At 37.5% G+C, this 22,320-nt stretch overlaps 1 protein-coding gene across 1 annotated transcript; it reads right to left on the bottom strand.

Moving 5' to 3' along the window:
• Positions 1-2,475: 2,475 nt before the first annotated feature.
• LOC308642579 (denticleless protein homolog) lies at positions 2,476-4,913 on the bottom strand (the record flags this gene model as incomplete). The annotated part of the gene is given in 6 exon segments (XM_081281708.1): positions 2,476-4,164; positions 4,168-4,208; positions 4,325-4,490; positions 4,494-4,553; positions 4,557-4,732; positions 4,862-4,913. Coding segments are annotated over 6 exon segments (2,184 nt in total).
• Positions 4,914-22,320: the final 17,407 nt, after the last annotated feature.

The following is a 22,320-nucleotide window of genomic DNA, read 5'->3' as shown; positions in this document are numbered from 1 at the left end:
CATTGAATCTGTAAAGTGATTTTGATAATATGGCAATCTTAACAATATTAATTCTACCAATCCATGAGCAAGGTAAATCCTTCCATCTTCTAAAGTCTTCTTCTATTTCTTTCTTCAGGGTTCTGTAGTTTTCATTGTATAGCTCTTTCACCTCTTTTGTTAAGTTGATTCCCAGGTATTTTTTTTTAAGATATTGTGAATGGAGTAGTTGTCTTCATTTCCATTTCAGAGAATTTGTCACTGATATACAGGAATGCCTTTGATTTATTGGTATTGATTTTATATCCTGCCACTTTTCTGAATTTATTTACTAGTTCTAGAAGTTTCTTGGTTGAATTTTTTGGGTCTGCTAGGTATAGGATCATGTCATTGGCAAATAGTGCTAATTTAAGTTCTTCTTTTCCTATTTTTATGCCTTTAATTTCTTTCGTCTGTCTAATTGCTCTGGTCAGTGTTTCGAGAACTATATTGAATAGAAGTGGAGATAGAGGGCATCCCTGTCTTGTTCCAGATTTTGAAGGGAATGCCTTCAATTTTTCTCCATTTAGAATGATGATGGCCTGAGGCTTAGTGTATATAGCTTTTACCATGTTGAGGTAATTTCCTGTTATCCCTATTTTTTGTAGAGTTTTGAACATAAAGGGATGCTGTATTTTGTCAAATGCTTTCTCAGTATCTATAGAGATGATCATATGATTCTTATATTTAAGTCTATTTATGTGGTGAATTACATTTATTGATTTCTGTATACGGAACCAGGCTTGCATCCCAGGGATGAATCCCACTTGGTCATGGTGCACGATCTTTTTGATATGTTTTTGTATCCAATTTGCCAGAATTTTGTTGAGGATTTTTGCACCTAAATTCATTAGGGATATTGGTCTGAAGTTTTCTTTCTTTGAGGTGTCTTTATCTGGTTTTGGAATCAGGGTGATGTTGGCCTCATAGAATGAATATGGAAGTACTCCCTCTTTTTCTATCTCCTGATATAGATTGTAGAGTATTAGTATTAGTTCTTCTTTAAAGTTCTTGTAAAACTCTGCTGTATATCCGTCCGGTCCTGGGCTTTTCTTGGTCAGTAGTCTTTTGATGGCTTCTTCTATTTCCTCAATTGATATTGGTCTGTTTAGGTTGTGTATATCCTCCTGACTCAATCTGGGTAGCTCATATGCCTTAAGGAATTTATCAATGCCTTCACTACCCTCTATTTTATTAGAGTATAAGTTTTCAAAATAATTTCTAATTATCTTCTGTATTTCTGAAGTGTCTGTTGTGATGTTGCCTTTTTCATCCCATAAGCTAGTAATTTGGGTTCTCTCTCTTCTTTTCTTTGTTAGCGTGGCTAGTGGTCTATCAATCTTATTTATTTTTTCAAAGAACAAACTTTTAGTTTTGTCATTTTTTTCGATCATTTCTTTTGTTTCAATTTCATTGATTTCAGCTCTGATTTTAATTATTTCTTGCCTTCTACTGTATTTGCTGCTGATTTGTTCTTCTTTTTCTAAGGCTTCAAGGTGTAGTGTGAGGTCATTTATTTGTTGGCTTTTCCTTCTTTTAAGGAATGAACTCCATGAAATGAATTTTCCTCTTAGTACTGCTTTCATAGTGACCCAGAGATTTTGATATTTTGTCTGAGTTTTCATTTACCTTTAAGAATTTTTTAATTTCCTTTTTGATGTCTTCTGTAACCCTTTGTTCATTCAGTAGCATATTGTTTACTCTCCATGTGATGTAGGATTTTTTCTTTCTTATTTTATTATTGATTTCCAATTTCATCCCATTATGATCAGATAAAATGCACGGTAGTATCTCTACTCCTTTGTATTTGCTAAGATTTGCCCTGTGACATAATATATGGTCTATTTTTGAGAAGGATCCATATTCTGCTGAGAAGAATGTGCATCAGCTTGATATTGGGTGGTATGTTCTGTATATGTCAATTAAGTCTAAGTTATTAATTGTATTATTGAGCTCTATGGTTTCTTTTTTTTCATAGTGAAAAGATTATATATTTCAAACAAAAGTATAGTTTTTTGAGGCAAGACAGATCCAGGAATATTCCATAGAGTCCTTTAACAGTTGGCCTTCACAGACAGGCCTTCTGCTGTGGCTGCCAGCACTTTCTACTATGCAAGGAAGTTTCAGGATGACAAGAGACATGTCCTGTTTTGTGCCTCTATGAGTTGGGATGTTATTATTGTAGAGAAGATGCATAATTTAAAAAGTAAAGACTATTCATTCAAAATGCTACAAAAATGACAAATTTACTTTATGAAATTTAAACACAGCACTTACTCTGAGGAAGCTGCATATACACTAGGTAGTATACCAGATTAGGTACATTGTTCAGAGTTGAAAGATTTTTCTCAAAAAAATGAAAGGTGGCAGCTTTCTTAAAGACCAGAATTATGAAGTCACTGTCTTTGCACCTTGTTTTAGTGGAATCAAGTTCAGTTAACTCACTCAGATTAGAATTTACAATTCTGTTGAGTGTTCAGGACTACAGAAGTCATCTTGGGACTTTCTATGGAAGTAGGTACAGATTTTTCTCATGGAGTTGGGTGTAATGGTAACCGGGCCTGTTGATGTCTTTCCACTCTGTCTCCTGGAATTGGGTGTCTGGGATGATGGACTTCGTTGAGATGAATTCTCAGCCTTGCGTTTGGCTGCCATGGCCAACAACCAGTTTTTATTCTCTGGGGAGCTATTTTCTTTGCCTACCACTCCAGACCCTTCTCCACAAGGTCTTAAAGGAAGAGGCAGTGTTCCACAGTTTTCTGTAGTATAAGGACTCATAGGAGAAGGAGGTTCTGAGATACTTGTACCAGCTCCTTCAACTTTGCTTGATTTGGTAGAACTTACAGAGTCCTTACTAAGGTCTTCCTGGTTACCGGTAAGGCAGCACAGATCCAAATGAAGATTTTCAACTTGGCCATCAAGCTCAGTCACACAATTGCAACTCTTCACACACTTTTGTTTCACACTCTTCAGACAGCTTGAGTCTAGCCGCCTCTTCACTCCATTTCTAGACTCAGAACAAGCATCTCCTTGGGATGACTTCTGGCTCACAGGAATGAGAGCTTTTCTTGGAGACATGATCTTTGTTTCAGAAGCAGGTGGAGTGATGGGTGGTGATGAAGAAGGTGTTCGGGTCACCCAGTTTCTAATTGACATCTTAAAAGATGAGAGTGGTTTGGGAGAGACAGAATTGACAGAGCCTCTTCTGCTGATGGGAGACCGGGTCTTGGCAGGAGGAGTTTTAATAGAGAATGTGGTAGTATTTGAAGGAAGAGGAAAGTCTCCAGCACAGCTTGGAGCACAAGCTGCAGATGATGGGGAGGAAATAGACGGACTGTTCTTTACTCTGGGGACTTTGGCAGGAGTACTCTGGCTACTCGTTACTATTACTAGGCCAGCTCTTGCCTCTTTCTTCTTCTGAGAGGCCCAACCCACTATAGAATGTTTATCTACTCCTGGTTTCTCCTCTAAGCCTCTGTTCAAGCGCCAGGTTTTCAGTGTATTGTCATCAGAGCACGTAGCAATCGTTGTGAAGTCAGATGGACACCAGCACACAGATGTGACCTCTTGAGAATGACCCAGTAGTACAGTGGGAGGATGCCAGGGTGTGGAGACCTTCCAGATGTAGGCAGCTTCATCACTTGAGCCACTTACTAAAAACTGGTCATCTGGACTAAGACTTGATTTTACGTAAAAGGTAGAGTTCTGGTGTCCATTGAAGATAGCCACCGGAGAAGTCTTTAATCCAGTCATATTGAACATGTAGACATTGTCATCTGTGCAATTAGCAAATAAAGTAGAGCCAGTTGAATCCAAAATAAGACTTGAGTATCCTAGTTTTCGAGTGCTGCTACCTGGGTACAAGAAAGACTTGGATGCTATGGGCTCTTGTCGATAGGCAGTATAATTTTTGCGTAAATCCCATACTTTAATTATCCCATCCACAGCTCCTGCTGAGACCAATGTATTCTCATCTTGAAACAGGACTACAGTAACACTCTGCTGGAAATCCACAGAAGGGGCAAGTCCTTTTGAATTCTGTTTCTTCTTGGGTTTTGAAGGGGTTTGCTTGTCTGAGGTATTGTGAGCTCCACTGATTTGATTCACTTGTCTATAGAACCCATCTTTTTTGTTGCACCTGGTGTCCTACACCATAATGTTGCCATCTCTTCCTCCTGTGCAGAATACAGCTGCTTTGGTTTGAGTATGGCTTGTCCCTTCCGAAATCCATGTTGAAATCTGATGACATTTTGGCAGTGTTAGGAGGTGGAGTCTTGAAGACATGTTTGGGTCATGAGAGTTATACCTTTCTCAAACTTGAAAAAGGCAACTGACTTGAGGCTGAATTGATGACCTTTGCATGTTCCAAGCAGCTCACGAGCTTTAACGTCCCAAAATTTGGCTGTTTGATCACCTGCTGCTGTAATAAGCTTAAATTCACCAGGAACCCAGGCAAGATCAAAGACAGCATTTCAGTGAGCCGTCCATTCTTTGAAGCACTTCTTTTTACTAGTTTGTGATTCCGTGTTATATAATCAAACGAAGCCTTCCTCATTGGCAACTGCTAATATATGCTCCATGTTGGGAGCAGAAGAGAAGGTGCAGCCAAAAGGAGGAACTGGGACCCCTGTTTCTCCATAAGAAGTGTGTTCATCATGACAGCTGCATTGATAACCAGTTAGAAGGGACTGTAAAGGGTAGTGTGAAGACCAGCCTAATTCACTTTGGCCCTGGAGAAGTTGGAGCCTGGGAAACTAAACTGGAGTCGGCCCAGATCAAGGTGGAGTGTTTTGGGGGCGGTGAATCCCGCCAGCAAGGAGCAGCGGTTAAGACCGTTACTCACCATTTCTTAGGACGCCAAGCTGGGGCTGGTGGAGCACTGAATTGAAGAGCATCTGGACCTGAAGAACGACTCGGCTGAGGAAAAAGCCGTGAAAATGCCCTCGAGTTCACTAGGAGTCGCAGCTTGCGCCCCTCACACCACCGCCCATTATAGCCTCCAACTCTATGGTTTCTTTATTCAACTTTTTTTTGGAAGATCTGTCCAGTGGTGAGAGAGGTGTGTTAAAATCTCCCATGATTATTGTGTTGTGGTCTATTTGACTCTTGAACTTGAGAAGAGTTTGTTTGATGAACGTAGCTGTACCATTATTTGGGGCATATATATTAATGATCATTAAGTATTGTTGGTGCATGGTTTCCTTGAGCAGTATGTAGTGTCCTTGTTTATCCCTTTTGATTAACTTTGGGTTGATGTCTATTTTATTTGATGCAAGTATGAACACCGCTGCTTGCTTCCGAAGTCCATATGACTGGTGTGATTTTTCCCAACCTTTCACCTTCAGTCTGTGTATGTATTTTCCTATCAGATGAGTCTCCTGTAGGCAGCATATTGTTTGATTTTTTTAAATCCAGTCTACTAGCCTATATCTTTTGATTGGTGCATTTAAGCCATTAACATTTAGGGTTATATTGAGATATGGTTTGTATTTCCAGCCATATTTGGTTATTTATGATACTTAACATGATTTGATTTTCCTCTTTGATTAGTTTTTCCTTTACTGTACTACCTCCCACTGTTGGAGTTCATTTTTATTTTTAATTTCCTCTTCCTGTAATATTTTTGCCAAGGATGTTTTGAAGAGCTGGTTTGCCTGCTGCAAATTCTTTTAACTTTTGTTTATCGTGGAAGATTTTTATTTCATCTTCAATATTGAAGCTTAATTTCACTGGATACAAGATTCTTGTTTGGAACCCATTTTCTTTCAGCATTTGAAATATGTTATTCCAGGATCTTCTAGCTTTCAGAGTCTGTGTTGAAAGATTAGCCGTTATCCTGATTGGTTTACCCCTAAATGTAATCTGCTTCCTCTCTCTTGTGGCTTTTAAGATTCTCTCCTTATTCTGTCTGTTGGGCATCTTCATTATTATGTGTCTTGGTGTGGATCTCTTATGATTTTGTACATTCGGCATCCTGCAGGCTTCTAGTATTTGGATTTCTTTTTCATTCTTTAAGTCTGGGAAGTTTTCTAGTATTATTTCATTGAACAGATTGCTCATTCCTTTGGTTTGGACCTCTATACCCTCTTGTATCCCAATAACTCTTAAGTTTGATTTCTTTATGTTATCCCATATTTCTTGGATGTTGTGCTCATGATTTCCTAACATTCTCGCTGAGCTGTCTATGTTCTTTTCAAATTGAAAAACTTTGTCTTTGTTGTCTTATGTTCTATCTTCTAAGTGTTCTACTCTGCTGGTAATACTCTCATTTGAGTTTTTAATTTGTTTTATTGTTTCCTGCATTTCCAGTATTTCTGTTTTTTTAATATCCTCTCTCCCTGTAGAGATTATCTTTTGCTTCTTGGATTTGTTTGTGTGATTCATTGTAAAAATGATCTTTCATTGTCTGAATTTGCTGTCAAATGTCTTCCTTGAGACTCCAGATCATCTGAAGCATGCATATCCTGAACTCTTTTCTGACATTCCATTAGCTGCAGACATTATCTCTTCTAATGTTGAATTGACCTGCACTGTTTGTGGTCCTTTCTTTCCTTGTCTTTTCATACTGCTCATGTTTCTTTCTAGATTTGTGAAACTGTTGTGTTAAAAGTTTTCCCTTTATATATTTAAATTGTTCTTGTATAGCTTCAAAATCCCTCTTTTGCAGAGAAAGACAATGTTAACAGTTCCCAATATCAACAGTACATCATCTAAGCACATGTTTTCATTATTAATACATTCATAGTTAGAATCTAAGTCTAGAGATATTGGTTTCAATTATTATTTAAAAATATAGTCATTAGTTTCATAAAAGGCATACCATATCTGGTGGCATATAGAAAACTAAATTTCAGATGAAAGATGTTATACTTAGAGGGAAAGGAGTGAGGGTATGAGGTTAAACTAACTTAGGAACTTTGGAGAACTCTAACCAATAGACTGGTAATTTATGGAAGAATGTATAGATTCAACCTCATATCTGTATTCAGATATTTACCCTACATATAGATAGTAAAATTTAGGTGGTTGAAAGTGGGATAGAGGGAGTAAAATGAAGAAGAAAAAAATAACATGGAAGAAAAGAGAAAAAAGAGAGAAGGAAAAAGAAAGTAAGAAAAAATAAGGAAAAAATGGGTGGAAGGTGGGGCATATGCAATTCCTCTATATTATATTATTTTGGTGATTCAGTTGTTCATGCACAGTTCTTGGTTTCACAAATGTTGAGGTTGTGAAAGAGACAGAAGAAAAGAGAAAAAGAGTCTCTCAGAACTCTGTTTTCCTTTCTTCCAGTAGGTGGCATTGTCTATTCCTAGCTTGAGCCTCTGTGTTCAGGGTGGTGGATGTAGCCAGTGTGAAAGGATATGAGCTTCCACCTGTATCCTCCCTACTCTAGTCTCTGAGGTAGAAACCAGGTGCCTGTACAGTTGTTGTTTTGCGTTGATAGCTACACCCCCCAAAAGCTTGTGGGAAATATTTTGAGTTATCACAGCTAAGGGTGGAGGAGTTGGAAACTGGGTACCTGGATCAGCCGCAGAACCATGTTGGTAGTCATACCCCCTTTAATGGGTTTTAAGGGTCGGGCTTCCTCCTCCGGTCTGGCCCAGCTTGGTGCCGTGCTTTCTCCTTTGGTCTTGTCTGGCTTGGCGCTGGGCTTCCTCATCTGGTCAAGGCTTTCAAGGTTTTTAATAACCAGGAGGATGAAGCCAAAAAGGGGGGAAAATTCTTAAAGTTAAATATCAGCTCCTTGTTTCCACAATTCAGGACCAAAGAAAGTTCTTGTGGCTCATGCCCCAACCCAAGTGTCTTGAACCTCCAAAATACCCTGGGGGCACTGTTTCTGACATGGATGTACTCAATACTGGGTAAAAGCCTGCTCTAACCTGATGCCCTTCACCAACCCTGTCCCAAGTGTAAACAATGGAGACACTGGAAAGTGGACTGTCCCCAAGGAAAAACACCCCTCTCCTCAGTGCAGCCAGTTTCTCAAGTCCCCTAATACATCCAAGGAGCCCCAAATTACAAGGATGGTAAATAGCCAAGCAGCAGACAAATAATTCTCTTCTAAAGGCATTTGAAAGACACAACTAGCTAATAAATGTTCTCTAACTGTCCTTCCTAAACCCTGACTAGCCCAGCAGCCAATGATATGTCTCAATAAGGAGCATGACATAATAGCCTCATCCTGCCGCAGTCTTGGCTGGGCACAGAATCACGAGCCAATCAAGCAGGAACAAAACTTTATTTTGAAAAAGCCGCTAACACTCTCAGCGCCAGCAAGTCAAAAACCGGTCCTCCCACGAGGGTGTCCGACCGGAACCGCGCGCCGACCGGAACCCCCCCGTTTCCTCCCACCTCCTCCGGAATTCCCTCCTACTATCCTTCCCCAACCAATGGGAACTCTCCAGCAGTCCCGTAAAGTCCCGTAACTTGAGTCCGGTAGCAGGCCAAGGTGAACAGCGGGAGTCCAGTTTGCATATGAATGTAAATTTTAACATAATCATCTCAGTGGCTAGCTGGCGTCACTTTACAACCAAAGGTGCCATACATCGTATATATGCTTGTGGCTCCTAGCATCTGCCCCCTTCTGTTTAATTAAGCAACAAGCAATGTGGCTAGGGACCGTGCCTGGTAGGTTGTCCAATTTAACATATGGTTCTTACCCGTCATGGGAGAACTGACCTTTAGGCGTCAGCTTCCTGTCTTAGGTTGAATCCACTGTAATCAGAGCAACCCGTCGCTGACTACCGGTCCAGCATTCAGCCATGCTTGTGGATAGGCCTATGCACCAGTGGGGGGGTGAGGTTCTTGCCTCACCTCTGTTGGCCCCCAAATTTAGCCTTGGTGCCAGTGGGGGGGTGAGGTTCTTTGCCTCACCTCTGTTGGCCCCCAAATTTAGACCATCACTAGTAGAAGGGAGGAGGATACAGAAATGCCACGACACCAAGCCAATTGACGGCTCCTTTGGAAAAATTGCGTCACTGGTGACACCATCAGCAAAGATATGCCAGTATTACCACAATAAACATGGGGTGAGCTGGCAAGGAAATTGCATCACTGGTGACACCATCAGCAAAAATATGCCAGCAGTACCACAATTCGGTGCACCAGATGATATTTCACAATGTATGCAACTGATATATAGTCCAGGCAAGTTCTGCAAGCAGTTCAAATTGGAGGAGTCTATCAATATGTCCATATCCTCCCAAAGTAAATCAAGTCCTTGATAGCATTACTTGTTGAGTTATATTTATTGATGCATCAGTTTATACAGTTTACTGTGATAGCTATCATAGAAGCTGTAGTTTGGTTTTATCTCAGTCTTCACTGGAATTGGGATGGAGATGGAAATTCTGGCAATGATGGTAAAGAGACATTATCCTGAACAGAATTATTAAATATAATAAAAAGAAAAGGTGAAAGTAAACAAACAGATCTGTTAAACTCCTTTAAAAACAATCCTTAACAGCCGTTTACCAAATTTAAATTAGTAAACAAACAGATCTGTTAACCATCTTTAACAACAATCATAAACAGCTGTTCACCTAATTTAAATTAAACCATATAAATCACGTGAATAAAGAAAAAATTCGGATCCATTTTTTCATGAGCGCTCCTCATATAAGAAATATGGACATACACACATACAGACATACAACACAAAACAGAAGTGTGCACACAACATACAACACATAAGACAATAGTAAATAAAGGCCTTGTAACTATACTTAGGTGAAATCTCCATTGCAATGTTTAAAAACTCCACAGTCAAAAAAAAAAAAAAAATAAATAAATAAATAAATAAATAAATAAATAAAAAATAAAACACAGTCAAAAAATAAAACTGATCAGAAAAACATTAACCTAGGTTTGTATGAGCTCAAAAATAAAATAGAACTTTATGATGTGGAAAAATGCAATAATAAAATAGATACTGAAAAAAAAAAAACCTTGGTTAATCACTGTCGCAGATGTAAGAATAGCCAAGCTGGAGCTCTGGATGTCAGCTGTTATGGATTTGAGTCAAATCATCTTCTTTTTCTGTAGAAATTGTTTTAGTTAATCTCTCTGGAATCCAAATCGGTTGCTGTTCATCCTGTGGGAAAACACAGACAGCGCCCCGATTCCAGACTATCACTGGATCCGGGCCTTTCCATTGTCCTGTTAGAATATCTTTCCAAAGTACCTTAGGCTTATGTACATTTTTGGGGTACAAATGTCTTTCCGCAGCACTAAGTCCCGATGAATCTAAATTTAAAAAGTTTAGAGTAAAAAGGGTTATTTTAAGTTTATCTTTGGGGGATATATACCCCTTTCCAATTCCCTCCTTTTGTTTTAATAAGTACATTTTAATAGTTTGATGAGCTCTTTCAACTATGCCTTGTCCTTGTGGATTGTATGGAATTCCTGTTATGTGAGTAATACCAAATGATGAGCAAAATTGTTTAAAAGAGGAGGAAGTATAACCAGGACCGTTGTCCGTTTTTAACTGTTTTGGAACGCCCACAGTGGCAAAATTTTGTAAGCAATGAGCTATAACATCTTTAGTTTTTTCTCCGGCATGAAGGGAGCCCATCAAAAATCCGGAAGAGGTATCAACTGTAACATGTAAATATTTTAATTTTCCAAATTCTGGCAAGTGTGTGACGTCCATCTGCCAAATATGGTTAGGTATTAGTCCTCTAGGATTGACTCCAAGATTAACTTGTGGTAAAAATGTCACACAATTTTGACATTGTTTTATTATATGTCTGGCCTGTTCTTTAGTTATTTTAAAACGCTTTTGTAAAGTATTAGCATTGACATGGAACCTTTTATGAAAATTTATAGCTTCTTCTATTGTGGAGAAAATATGTATGTCATGTGTAGATTTATCTGCTAGTTCATTGCCCATACTAAGGGCTCCAGGCAATCCTGTATGTGCCCTGATATGACCTATGAAGAATGGATCTTTTCGGTCCCAGATTAGACTTTGTATAGCGGAAAACAAAGAGAAAACAGTAGAGGAAGGGGAAATCCTACCAGCATCTTCAAGGGAATTAATAGCATTAACTACATACTGACTATCAGAAAATAAATTAAATACAGAATCTTTAAACATCATAAAAGCTTGTAATACTGCATTAAGCTCTACCTTTTGAGCTGATTGTTTGGGTACTAAAAATGTAAAAGTTTGATCAGGAGTAACTACTGCTGCTGTACCATTGTTTGACCCATCAGTGAATATATTTGGAGCATTTATGATAGGGGTTTTTCTTGTCATTTTTGGAAAAACTACAGGATGCTTAGACCAAAAAGACAACAAAGGATTAGATGGTAAGTGATTATCAAATGAAACACTAGTTTTACACAGGATTATTGCCCAAGTATTTAACTCATTAGCTAACTCATCAATTTGATCCATAGTATATGGAGTAATAATTTTATTGGGAGAAATCCCAAACACTCCCTTAGCTGCTTTTATTCCTTTGAGTATTAATTGTCCTACAGCCTCAGGATATCTAGTAAGAATAGTGTTAGGGGAATAAGATAAATGTATCCACAATAATGGACCTTCTTGCCAAAATACTCCTGTAGGAATATTTTTTGTTGGTAGTACAATAAATAATAAAGGCAAACTTATATCAATTCTATCCAAATGCATATTTTCCATATATGTTTCAATGATTTTTAATACTTTTCTTGCTTCAGGCGTTAACATGCGGGGTGAATTTGGATCTGATGGACCTTTTAGAATATCAAATAAAGGTCCTAACTCTCCTGTTGGTATGCCTAGATAAGGCCTTATCCAATTTATGTCTCCCAATAACTTTTGAAAGTCATTAAGTGATTTGAGTTGATCTACTCGTATTTGAATTTTTGGTGGACGGACCATGGTTGAGGATAATAGAACTCCTAAATAATTAATTGGAAGATTTAATTGTACTTTATCTATTGCTATCTCTAGATTATAATTTTTCAATAAATTTGTAAGTGTGGCATAACATTCTAGTAATGTGTTTTTATCTTTATGTGCCAGTAACACATCATCCATATAGTGAAATATTTGTAGTTCAGGATTTTGGTTTCTAAGTGGCTGGATTGCTTTATTAACATAAATTTGACACATAGTTGGGCTGTTAGCCATCCCTTGAGGGAGTACTTTCCATTCATATCTCTGATCAGGACCTTCATGATTCAGTGCAGGGATAGTAAATGCAAAATGTGGACTATCCTCGGGATGAATTGGAATTGAAAAGAAACAATCTTTAATATCTATAACTAAAACATGCCAGGTTTTTGGTAAAGCAGACAATTGAGGAATCCCTGATTGAGCAGGTCCCATAATAACCATCTCATTATTAATGGCTCTTAAATCTTGTAATAATCTCCATTTACCAGATTTCTTTTTAATGACAAAAATGGGAGTATTATAGGGGGATACGGAAGGTTGTATATGTCCTTCCGCTAACTGTTGTCTGACCAAGTCATGGGCTACTTGTATCTTTTCTTTAGTCAAGGGCCACTGAGGAACCCACACTGGTCTTTCTGATTTCCAAGTAATTTTGATTGTCTCAGTGGCCCTTTCTGAAAACCCAATTCATGTCTATTTATTTCTTGATCTATTTGAATAGGTGCTGTCATACCTTGTTCTTGTTCTCTTAATCTTTTTTCTTTCCTAAAGCCTTGTTTAGCCCTAGTAGTGGGCGCGTTAGGATTGATGTTATTTGTTAATGTCAATCCTAATTGATCTAGGACATCTCGTCCCCATAAATTTACAGGAAGATGATCCAATACATAGGGCTGTATAGTTCCTTCACATCCTTCAGGATCCCTCCAATCTAATACCATAGCACTTCTATGGGGATTTGTTGCCACTCCTAGGCCTCGAAGCGTTTGAGTGGCTTGTTGTAATGGCCAATGTTTTGGCCATTCTTGACGAGATATGATGCTGAGGTCAGCTCCTGTGTCCAGCAGCCCATTAAAGTCATGTCCTTGAATTTTTAATTTTAGCATTGGGCGAGAATCTAAATTTAAAGACAGCATAGCCCAATCTACACCTGTGGAGCCTAATCCCTTGGAACCTCTTTCTACATTACAACTGGAAAATTTATCATGCAGGCTGGGTATTATTAATAACTGTGCTATTCTATCTCCTGGTGAAATTACTGATATACCTCTTGGAGAACTAGCTATAATTTTTATTTCACCTTCATAATCGGGATCAATTACCCCAGGACTTATCATAAGTCCTTTTAGTGTAGAAGAACTGCGTCCCAATAATAAGCCTACTGTTCCCTGGGGAAGAGGTCCTTTTACTCCTGTGGGAATGATTTGAATTCCCATCTCTGGGGTTAGTACTGCTCTGGCAGAGGCGCAGATGTCCAGCCCTGCGCTCCCTCTAGTTTGTCTGATGAGGGATTTAATGGATAATGCGTCCTGGGCACTACCTTGATGGGGCTGTTGGGTTCCTCCATTGCCCCATATATTTGTGGTTTGGGGCCCCGGGGCATTGGGCCCTCTAGTCCGTTTTTTGGCAATGGAGCTTGATACCTTTCTCCACGATATCGTGGGTAAACACTTGGTCCTTGTCCGTTTTTTGATAACGGAATACCCTCTATGGTGGTTTGAGAACGGCATTCATTAGCCCAATGTCTCCCTCTACGGCATCGTGGGCAAATACCTGGTATTCTATTCCTTTGATATCCAGCTTTGTTAAACCCTCCTCTTATGGGGCAACTCCTTTTAAAATGTCCTGTTTGATTACAATTATAGCATGTTCTTGGCCTGGCATCTAAAGCCTGTTGTACTGCTGCTAAGACTTGCCCCTGTTCATTAATGTCTCTACATAATTTAATATATGTGTTTAAATCCTCATGTCTCCATGGTCTAATGACCTCTCTGCAGCAACGATTTGCTTGGTCATAAGCCAGTTGTTTTATAAATGGCATTACCTGTTCTGTATTTCCAAATATCCTAGAGGCTGACTGAATAAGTCTATCTACAAATTCAGCATAAGGTTCATTAGTTCCTTGTATTACCTTAGATAATTGACCTTGTAAGTCTCCATGCCCCTGTAAAGTTTTCCATGCCCTAACTGCATCTACAGCAATTTGTGCGTACACACCAGGGTCATATTCAATTTGTTGTCTTTGACCCTCATAAGGTCCCTTCCCCAAAAGCATGTCCATATTTCTTTGAGGGTACCCAGCTTCTGCATTTCGCCTAGCTGTCTCCATGCAAAATTCCTCATTGGCAACCTTCCATAACAAATATTGTCCTCCGTTTAGCACAGATCGACACATGTTAGCCCAATCTGCTGGTGTCATGTCCAAGTTGGTAACAGATTCAACCATGCTTATTGTGAAGGGAGCTTGCGGCCCATAGGTCGTTACAGCCTCCTTTAATTGCTTTATTGTTTTGAAATCTAAAGCACGGTGAATTCGTTGCCCTCCTGCCTGCTCAAGTACAGGGCATGCTAATCTTTGGGGTCCTGCCTCAGAATTCCGTCCATCAACTACGGTAGTTGAGGGCCGCTCAGCGGTAGATGGAGCTGTTGGCTGAGTTACGCCCTCTGGTGATAGAACGGAGTTGGTAGCAACCTCCTGTTGTAATTCTCCACCTGATGGCTGCTTGTCCTCTAAGCTTGCTTTCTTTAAATTCTCCTCTGTCTGACTAGCTTGAGAGACCTTCTCTTTTGCTTGACCTAGCGTTTTTTCTACCATAGTCTGGACCTCTAACAATTTACTTAACAGTTTTTCGGTTTGTTTTTTATTGGATTCTAATCTACTATAACCTAACCCAATAAGGTAGGATAAAACAAAGCCGAAGCAGAATGAAACAAAGACGGAGCAGACAATGGTTGTATCAATTTTCTCTTTCTCAGGGCTGAATAACTTCAAACCTTGAGCCAACCATTTTTTCCAGTTCGCCTGAGAAAATTCTAGGGCTAGGGAGCTCGAAATGAAAACAAAATAAATCAAAACAAGAACACATTGTTTTCTGAGAAGGTCATCCATCCTGTCGCCTTCCCTCAGGGGCGAGCAATTTACTCACCTCTAAGCTTCAGGCGTTCCCCGTACGGGCCACCAAATGCCGCAGTCTTGGCTGGGCACAGAATCACGAGCCAATCAAGCAGGAACAAAACTTTATTTTGAAAAAGCCGCTAACACTCTCAGCGCCAGCAAGTCAAAAACCGGTCCTCCCACGAGGGTGTCCGACCGGAACCGCGCGCCGACCGGAACCCCCCCGTTTCCTCCCACCTCCTCCGGAATTCCCTCCTACTATCCTTCCCCAACCAATGGGAACTCTCCAGCAGTCCCGTAAAGTCCCGTAACTTGAGTCCGGTAGCAGGCCAAGGTGAACAGCGGGAGTCCAGTTTGCATATGAATGTAAATTTTAACATAATCATCTCAGTGGCTAGCTGGCGTCACTTTACAACCAAAGGTGCCATACATCGTATATATGCTTGTGGCTCCTAGCATCATCCTTTAAAAATAATGGGAGATAATGTCTCATAATTTTCTGCATCCAAACCTGGCCTGATCACCAACTGGAAAAAAGAATTAAAAACCCCTAGGCAGCCATCTCCCTGGCCAGAGCACTGAAGTATACATTGGAATGTAAACTGAAAAAGCCAATAGGTTCAGTGGGGAACCAACCTAAAACTAAAGAAAAAAGTGAAAAAAAGTTCTATTTAACTCCTTCCTGGCTGCAACACAGAACACTGATATCAATACTCTCTCTCACTCTGTCATTTGAACTCTCTCATAAGGCTTTACTGAAATAATTAATGGCCATATCATTTTTCCCTAGGACTCTTATTTTTTAAAGTCTATATTTTTGAGCTCATAATTTTGATTCTGTGTGTCTAAATTAGAATTTCTGATAAGACTTGTTTTATCCAACTATAAAAATTTTTATACTCTGGTGTACTCAGAGGCTAATTTACAAAAGTTGACTCTTACCTAATGAGTCTTAAAAGTTATAAGGTCTTTGCTTATTTGTTCTGTGTACTGTCTTGTTGACATGTGTGTATCAGAACCAACATATAGAGTGCTCATAAACTAAAATTTTTAAAAAATATGGATTCAAATACCTTTAATTCACATTTTTAAAACATATTCAATTTAAATTGGGTAAATTAATCAAAGTAAAGATTTCTTTAAAATTACTTAACTCACCAGTCTCTCTAGTTGGTAAAAAAAACTAATGAAATGTTAACATCTATAAAATGTCTAATTTCCATAGTTTATAGACTTTTCTTCAACAAGGGAGAAGTGGGTAACACTGCTCAATACACTTGTCTTATATCCTTGGTTTTTACAGTAAAATAAGTAAATTAGGTTTGACATGTATGGGATTACTCATAAATGTGTTTATTAAAGATATCTAGATTAATCTACAAAGTTAAAATTCTATCTATTAAATATAACATCAAGTACTCTTAGCTCCTTAAATTCCATAGAGTAACATTACTGGTGATTTCATAGATTGAAAAAAAGGGGGGGTGTTAAAAAATGCTGAGTGTCATCACTAAAAACAAGGTTACTAAAAATTTAAAGTCCCAACATGAATAATTCTATATACTTGAATATTGTGTTTTCATGAAATGATAAACAAATGTGATTCTAAATACAAAGTTTTATAGAAGATTTCTATATATAAAGGCCCCAAACTTTTAGCTGTGTTTCAACTAGACTACTTTAAATAACAAAAGTTATTAACAAAATGGAGTAATTTGTCTAAATTCAGAAATTTATAAGAATTGTATCATAATGTAAATAGAAAAAGGGGTTAACAGATGGGAAAGAAAAATAGAAAGTTCTAGGTATGAAAACTATATTTAATAGAAGGAAAAAAGTGTTTCTAAGATCTCCCATGCTCTTGGATAAGCAAAATTAATATTGTGAAAATGACCATACTACCCAAAGCACTATAAAGATTCAATGTGACTCCAATTAAAATTCCAATGTCATTCCTTAAAGAAATAGAAAAAGCAATCATGAAATTCATTTGGAAAACTAAGAGACTCAGAATAGCCAAAGCAATCCTTAGCAAGAAGAGTAAATACGGAGGCATCACAACACCAGACCTTAAACTATACTACAAAGCTATAGTAACAAAAATGGCATGGTATTGGCACAAAAATAGGCATGTAGACCAGTGGTACAGAATAGAAGACACAGAGACAAACCCACATAAATACAGTTATCTCATACCAGACAAACACACCAAAAACATATATTGGAGAAAGGATAGCCTCTTCAACAAATCGTGCTGGGAGAACTGCAAATCCATATGCAGCAAAATGAAACTAAACCCCTACTTCTCACCATGCACAAAACTCAATTTAAAGTAGATCAAGAACCTAGGAATTAGACAGAGACCCTGAGCCTACTAGAGGAAAAAGTGGGTCCAAATCTTCATCATATCGGATTAGTACTTGACATCTTTAGCAAGATTCCTAAAGCACAAGAAATGAAATCAAGAATTAAAAAATGGGATGGACTCAAACTCAAAAGCAGATTCTTCTCAGAAAAAGAAACAATCAATGATATAAACAGAGAGCCTACATTTTGAGAGCATATTTCTTGCCCCACACCAGTCAGAGAGAGCACTAATCTCCAGGAGATATATATATATCTCAAAACTTAACACCAATCAAACAAACAAAAAACCCAATCAATAAATGGGCTAAAGAAATCTTTATAAAATAAATAACAAGAGAGTTTAAGTAAGTGATAAAAAAATCTGTGTAAGAAAAATAGAAATTTCAAAAAGATTGTATGTAACTAAATTAGAAATATATATATATATATATATATATATATATATATATATATATGTAACTAAATTAGAAATAAATAAATAAATATATGGAACTATCAGTCAAATCTATTTAAGGTTTTTCCCTAAGGTAAAATGTTAATGTACTGATGTAAAACAACAGTAATCTATATGTTAAAATGACAAGGATTTTTTTAAAACATTAATTTACTCTTAACATTGTGTTTGTTAAGTTTTAGCTTTTAGAGCAAGTAATCTAGAAAAAATAAAGGCTTATACAACTATGGTTAAACAACAATTGTTATTTTGGAGTATCATACTATGTTACAGAGTCTAGTTTTTTCTTTAAGAGCTAAACTTGGTTGATTTAACAACAACAATGTAATTGTGGTGATATTATTTTAAATACATTCATATCTTCCAAGTAAACAAGTCTTTAAGGTAAAGGTTTTTTTTAATATACTTTTATTTGTTTTTTTTTAATGTGGTGCTGCAGATCAAAACCAGTGCCCCACATGTGCTAGGAGGGCTACCACTGAGCCATAATACTAGCCCCAAGGTAAAAGGTTTATAGGAACATTGTATCAAGCTGGTGTTTTCCAAAATAAGTTGTCTAATAATTTTAGACTTATAAGGATAACAAATTTTATTGGGGATTTATTTATGTCATTTAGTGTTCTATAACTAGACCTGTTATCAATAAGATTTATAAAGTTTTATGTTACCTTTTACACTGGGATAAAATTTAAACATATTTTTAAGGTCATAAGAGCCTAAACTGTTCAAAAGTTAATATTGTAAACACTAAAACAACTTGACGTTTTTCCACAAAAAAAGGTTAAATGCTCTCTCAGCCTTTCTCTAATTCATGTTTTAAATGTAACATCATATTGTATTTTCAATATAATTTTCATCTTTTTATTGATAATCTCTTTGATGAGATGTTATCATCAAATATTCCTTTACTTCTTTAAAAAGGGCTTCCTTTAGTTCTTCAAACATACTTATAATGGCTGTCTTGAAATTTTTTGTCTAACTTGGTCTGATATGTTTGCTTTCTTATTTTTATGTAAAATTTTTAACTTATATACGACAGCAGAATGATTACATTTCTTATTACATATATAGAGCACAATTTTTTCTATCTCTGGTTGTATACATAGTATATTCACACCAATTTGTGTCTTCATGCATGAATTTTGGATAGTAATGATCATTACATTCTACCATCATTAATTACCCCATGCCTCCTCCCTTCCCTTCCAACCCCTCTGCCCTATCTAGAGTTTGTCTATTTCTCTCATGCTCCCACTCCCTATTCCACTATGAATCAGCCTCCTTATATCAAAGAAAATAGCTGGCATTTGGTTTTATGGGATTGTCTAACTTTACTTAGCATTATCTTCTCTAACTCCATCTAGTTACCTGCAAATTCCAAGATTTTATTCTCTTTTATTGCTGAGTAATATTCCATTGTGTATATATGCCACATTTTTTTATCCATTCATCTACTGAAGGGCATCTAGGTTGGTTCCACAGTTTAGCTATTGTGAATTGTGCTGCTATAAACATTGATGTGGCTGTGTCCCTGTAGTATGCTATTCTTAAATCCTTTGGATATAGACCAAGGAGAGGGAAAGCTGGGTCAAATGGAGATTCCATTCCCAATTTTCTAAGAAATCTCCATACTGCTTTCCATATTAGCTGCACCAATTTGAAGTCCCACCAGCAGTGTATGAGTGTACCTTTTCCCCCACATCCTCACCAATACTTTTTTTTTATTTTATTTTTTTATTGGTTGTTCACAACATTACAAAGCTCTTGACATATCATATTTCATACATTAGATTGAAGTGGGTTATGAACTCCCAATTTTACCCCAAATGCAGATTGCAGAATCACGTCGGTTACACATCCACAATTTTACATAATGCCCTATTAGTAATTGTTGTATTCTGCTACCTTTCCTATCCCCTACTATCCCCCCCTCCCCTCCCCTCCCATCTTCTCTCTCTACCCCATCTACTGTAATTCATTTCTATCCTTGTTTATTTTCCCATTCCCCTCACAACCTCTTATATGTAATTTTGTATAGCAATGAGGGTCTCCCTTCATTTCCATGCAATTTCCCTTTGTTGTTTGTCTTCATAATAGCTGCTATTCTGACTGGAGTAAGATGAAATCTTAGAGTGGTTTTGATTTGCATTTTTCTAATTGCTAGTGATGATGAACATTCTTTCATGTATTTGTTGATTGATTGTACATGATCATCTGAGAAGTGTCTGTTCATGTCCTTTGTCCATTTATTTATTGGGTTATTTGTTTTTTGGTGTTTAGCTTTTTGAGTTCTTTATATACCCTAGATATTAGTGCTCTATCTGATGTGTGAGGAGTAAAGATTTGCTCCCAAGATGTAGGCTCTCTATTCACCTCACATATGGATTCTTTTGCTGAGAAGAAGCTTTTTTTTTTTTTTTTTTTTTTTGCTTTGGAGCATTTATTAGGGACAATATTTGGGAAACTTATTCTCCCAAATACAGGGAAATGAAATTAGAAGAAATTGTGAAAAATCAAAGACATAATAACCTACTTTCTGAGAAGATACTGAAATTTTAATAAGCAATTCACAGACTCCATTTATTCAACTCCAACACATTCCAGCCCTAGGTAAACTTCATCAGTGAGAAGAATTTATCATCTAGCTAAGTTCATATGCTGATTTCATTTACTACTTCATACTGTTTGTATACTGACTTCATTTACTAAGCATACCTACAGTAAGCCAGTCCCATGTTAGCACCAGGGACACAATAGTAAAGTGTTGCCTTGATCCTGATGCAAGATTTCTCTCACGCCTGTATTAAAACAGATCTCTGACTCTTGTACTTAAGAGAAGCAGAATTATTTATAAAGGCATCTGAAAAGAGAATTGACATTTTGCTTAAATATAACTTGTTATGAAATTAGCTGGTAAACAAAAGACATTTCTCAGCAGCAAAAATGAATTTCAAATATTCCAAATACTAAAATTCATGAGTAGGGACCTTACATATGACTCTTAGAGTCCATGTATTCCAATTTTGTATACAAGTCTAGCAATTCTGATGCAGGAGAATCCTGGCTCCTTTACAAAGAGAAATTTTGAGAACTTCCAAAGCTCAAGGGAGTCAGGCTGTGCAGTCCTGATTTGCCTACCTTATCTTCTACTGGGCTTAATTACATGGTTTCCAAAGTATATTTAACTAACAACCCACAATTGATAAAATAGCAAACGGTGCTAGAGCATTGTGAAGTTAGAGGTTACCCTGAAGGATTTGCTCAGGAAGTATGTTGCATAATCTTTAGAGAAATCACCTTCAAACATGCTATGGTTTTGCTGCCCTGTAGAACACCAGCCAGTTTTTTTTATCTAAACTAGCAATGTTTCCTTGGGCTAACTGTACGTGTGTGTGTAAAGCACTTAAGGGAATCAATTATTTTACCTAATTGTCTGATTTCCAGTTCCCACACAAATGGTTTAAATAGTATTTGACACAGTCTAACAAATGAATTTGCTCTTAAAGCTCTGTCTGATCCATACATCTGAGATGCCACTTGCCCTCAGTCTTTATTCTTTTCTGTTTTATTTTTATAATTTTTATTTTTTACCATACATGACAGCAGTGGAAAGTGTTATAATTCTTATTACACATATAAGGCACAATTTTTCATATCTCTGAATATAAATTATGTTCACACAAATTTATGCCTTTATACATGTACTTTGTTTTTTTTTTTGCATTACAGTTTTTAATACACATATATACCACAATTTTTGTATCTCTGTTTGTATACAAAGTATGTTGACACCCAATTCAAGTCTTCATGCAGGTACTTTGGATGATGATGTCCATCACATTCCACCATCCTTGCTAATCCCCTGCCCTCTCCCTTTCCCTCCCACCCCTCTTCCCTATCTAGAATTAATCTATTCCTCCCATGTTCTCCTTTCCTGACCTACTATAAGTCAACCTCCTTATATCAGAGAAAACATTCAGCATTTTTTTGGGGGGGGACGGCTGAATTCCTTAGCATTATCTTCTCCAACGTCATCCATTTACCTGCAAATGCTATGATTTTATTCTCTTTTTGCTGAGTAAAATTCCATTGTGTACATATGCTGCATTTTTTTTTTGGCCATTCATCCACTAAAGGGCATCTAGGTTGGCTCCACAATTTAGCTATTATGAACTGTGCTGCTATGCACATTGATGTGGCTGTGTCCCTGTAGTATACTGTTTTTAAGTCATGTGGGTATAGTCCAAGGAGAGGAATAGCTGGGTCAAATGATGGTTCCATTCCCAGATTTCCAAGGAATCTCTGAAAGGCCAAGGCTCGTCGACGGAGATTAAAATGCACACACAGGGATAGCAGTGACAAAGATGAAGTACTTTATTGCAAGCTGGTGCTAGCTTATATAGAAAGTGAAAGTCAGTTATCTTAAACCAGGAAGCTCCCCGGGACAATCATAGTAAAGGTCAGGTCATCACCTAAGGT

The sequence above is a fragment of the Spermophilus citellus genome (genome assembly GCF_964194105.1).
Source record: "Spermophilus citellus genome assembly, chromosome: 2".
In the NCBI taxonomy this organism is placed as follows: domain Eukaryota; kingdom Metazoa; phylum Chordata; class Mammalia; order Rodentia; family Sciuridae; genus Spermophilus; species Spermophilus citellus.
This window is presented reverse-complemented; position numbering and strand designations above follow the sequence as displayed.